General features: G+C 41.9%; 1 gene segment (V, D, J or C); it reads left to right on the top strand.

The window, feature by feature from the left end:
- Positions 1-638: 638 nt before the first annotated feature.
- The window catches only part of LOC112162471, a 2,268-nt gene continuing 1,726 nt past the window's right edge, over positions 639-1,180 (top strand). The window contains 2 exon segments of the V gene segment in view: positions 639-837; positions 952-1,168. Coding sequence covers positions 786-837; positions 952-1,168 — 269 coding nt within the window.

Genomic DNA, 1,180 nt, shown 5'->3' with positions numbered 1-1,180 from the left:
ATGAAAGGAAGACACAGATGATGTTGAGAGATCAGATTTATTCATTGTGAAGAACTCCAGAAAGGTGCTGCTAATCACGTCTCCATGTTTGGGTTCATGAGATCATTCAGAGACTCTCCCAGTATGATGGAGCTTCACCATCTACTGCAGGATCTGAATGATGGACGCTTTCAGCGGTACTTCTGTCTCTCTGTGACCCAGTTTGACAACTTGCTATCCCAGATTAGTTTAAAGAGGGAAAAATGAAAATAAGAATAATATTTGAGGAACTCATAATTATAGCCTCAAATCAATTAACAAATCAAGTTCAGGAGGAAAACAATCAGATTCTCCTCCATGTTGGTTTTAGACTCCACCCACTGATCATCCTGAACGGCGCCTCTTCTTTTTGCTGTCAGTAGCAAATATTGACACACCAACACCTACAGCGCCCTCTAGCCTTCATAAAACAGTCAAATGTGTCCAACACAAGAGGCCTTCATCTCATCTGTGTTTGCTCAGCTGCTGGACAGGAAACGTTTTTCTTACAGCTATAAATATATAAATCCTTCAGACAGAAATCTAAACATGAATGTAATCTGATAAAGTGACTGTAGAGTCTTGATTCCAGAGTTGTTAGAGTAAAGATTCCAAGGTGAAGATCCAGAGCTGCTGAGAACAGCTGCAGATGACTGACTCAGTGTGTTTGCATATGTGTGCTGCCTCTCTGCTTCCAGCAGTTAAGAGCTCAGTGTTGATCAGTGGCTGTCCAGACCTTTCAGAGACACTGACACACCTGCAGCACAATGAGGATGTCACTGACTCTGCTGCTGGCTGTCCTGGAGCTCCTTGTTCAGGGTGAGACTCTCTGCTGGAAACGTGGATTCATCAGCAAACAAACTTCATCACAATTGTTATCTTTCTATAATCCGGGTTTATCTCAATAGATGTTTTTTTTTTCCTTTTTTCCAGGTTCTTCAGGTGAAATCTCTTTGACTCAGACTCCTGGATCTCAGTCTGTTGTTCCAGGACAAACTGTCTCCATTAGATGTAGAACCAGTTCAAGTGTTAGCAACTATCTCCACTGGTATCTTCAGAAATCTGGAGAAGCTCCTAAACTCCTGATATATTATGCTTCAAATCGTCAGTCTGGAGTTTCTGATCGTTTTAGTGGAAGTGGATCTGGCAGAGATTACACTCT

The sequence above is a fragment of the Oryzias melastigma genome, linkage group LG11, assembly GCF_002922805.2.
Source record: "Oryzias melastigma strain HK-1 linkage group LG11, ASM292280v2, whole genome shotgun sequence".
NCBI classification, from domain to species: domain Eukaryota; kingdom Metazoa; phylum Chordata; class Actinopteri; order Beloniformes; family Adrianichthyidae; genus Oryzias; species Oryzias melastigma.
The sequence above is the reverse complement of the archived record's forward strand: the minus strand, read 5'-3'. Positions and strand labels throughout refer to the sequence as shown.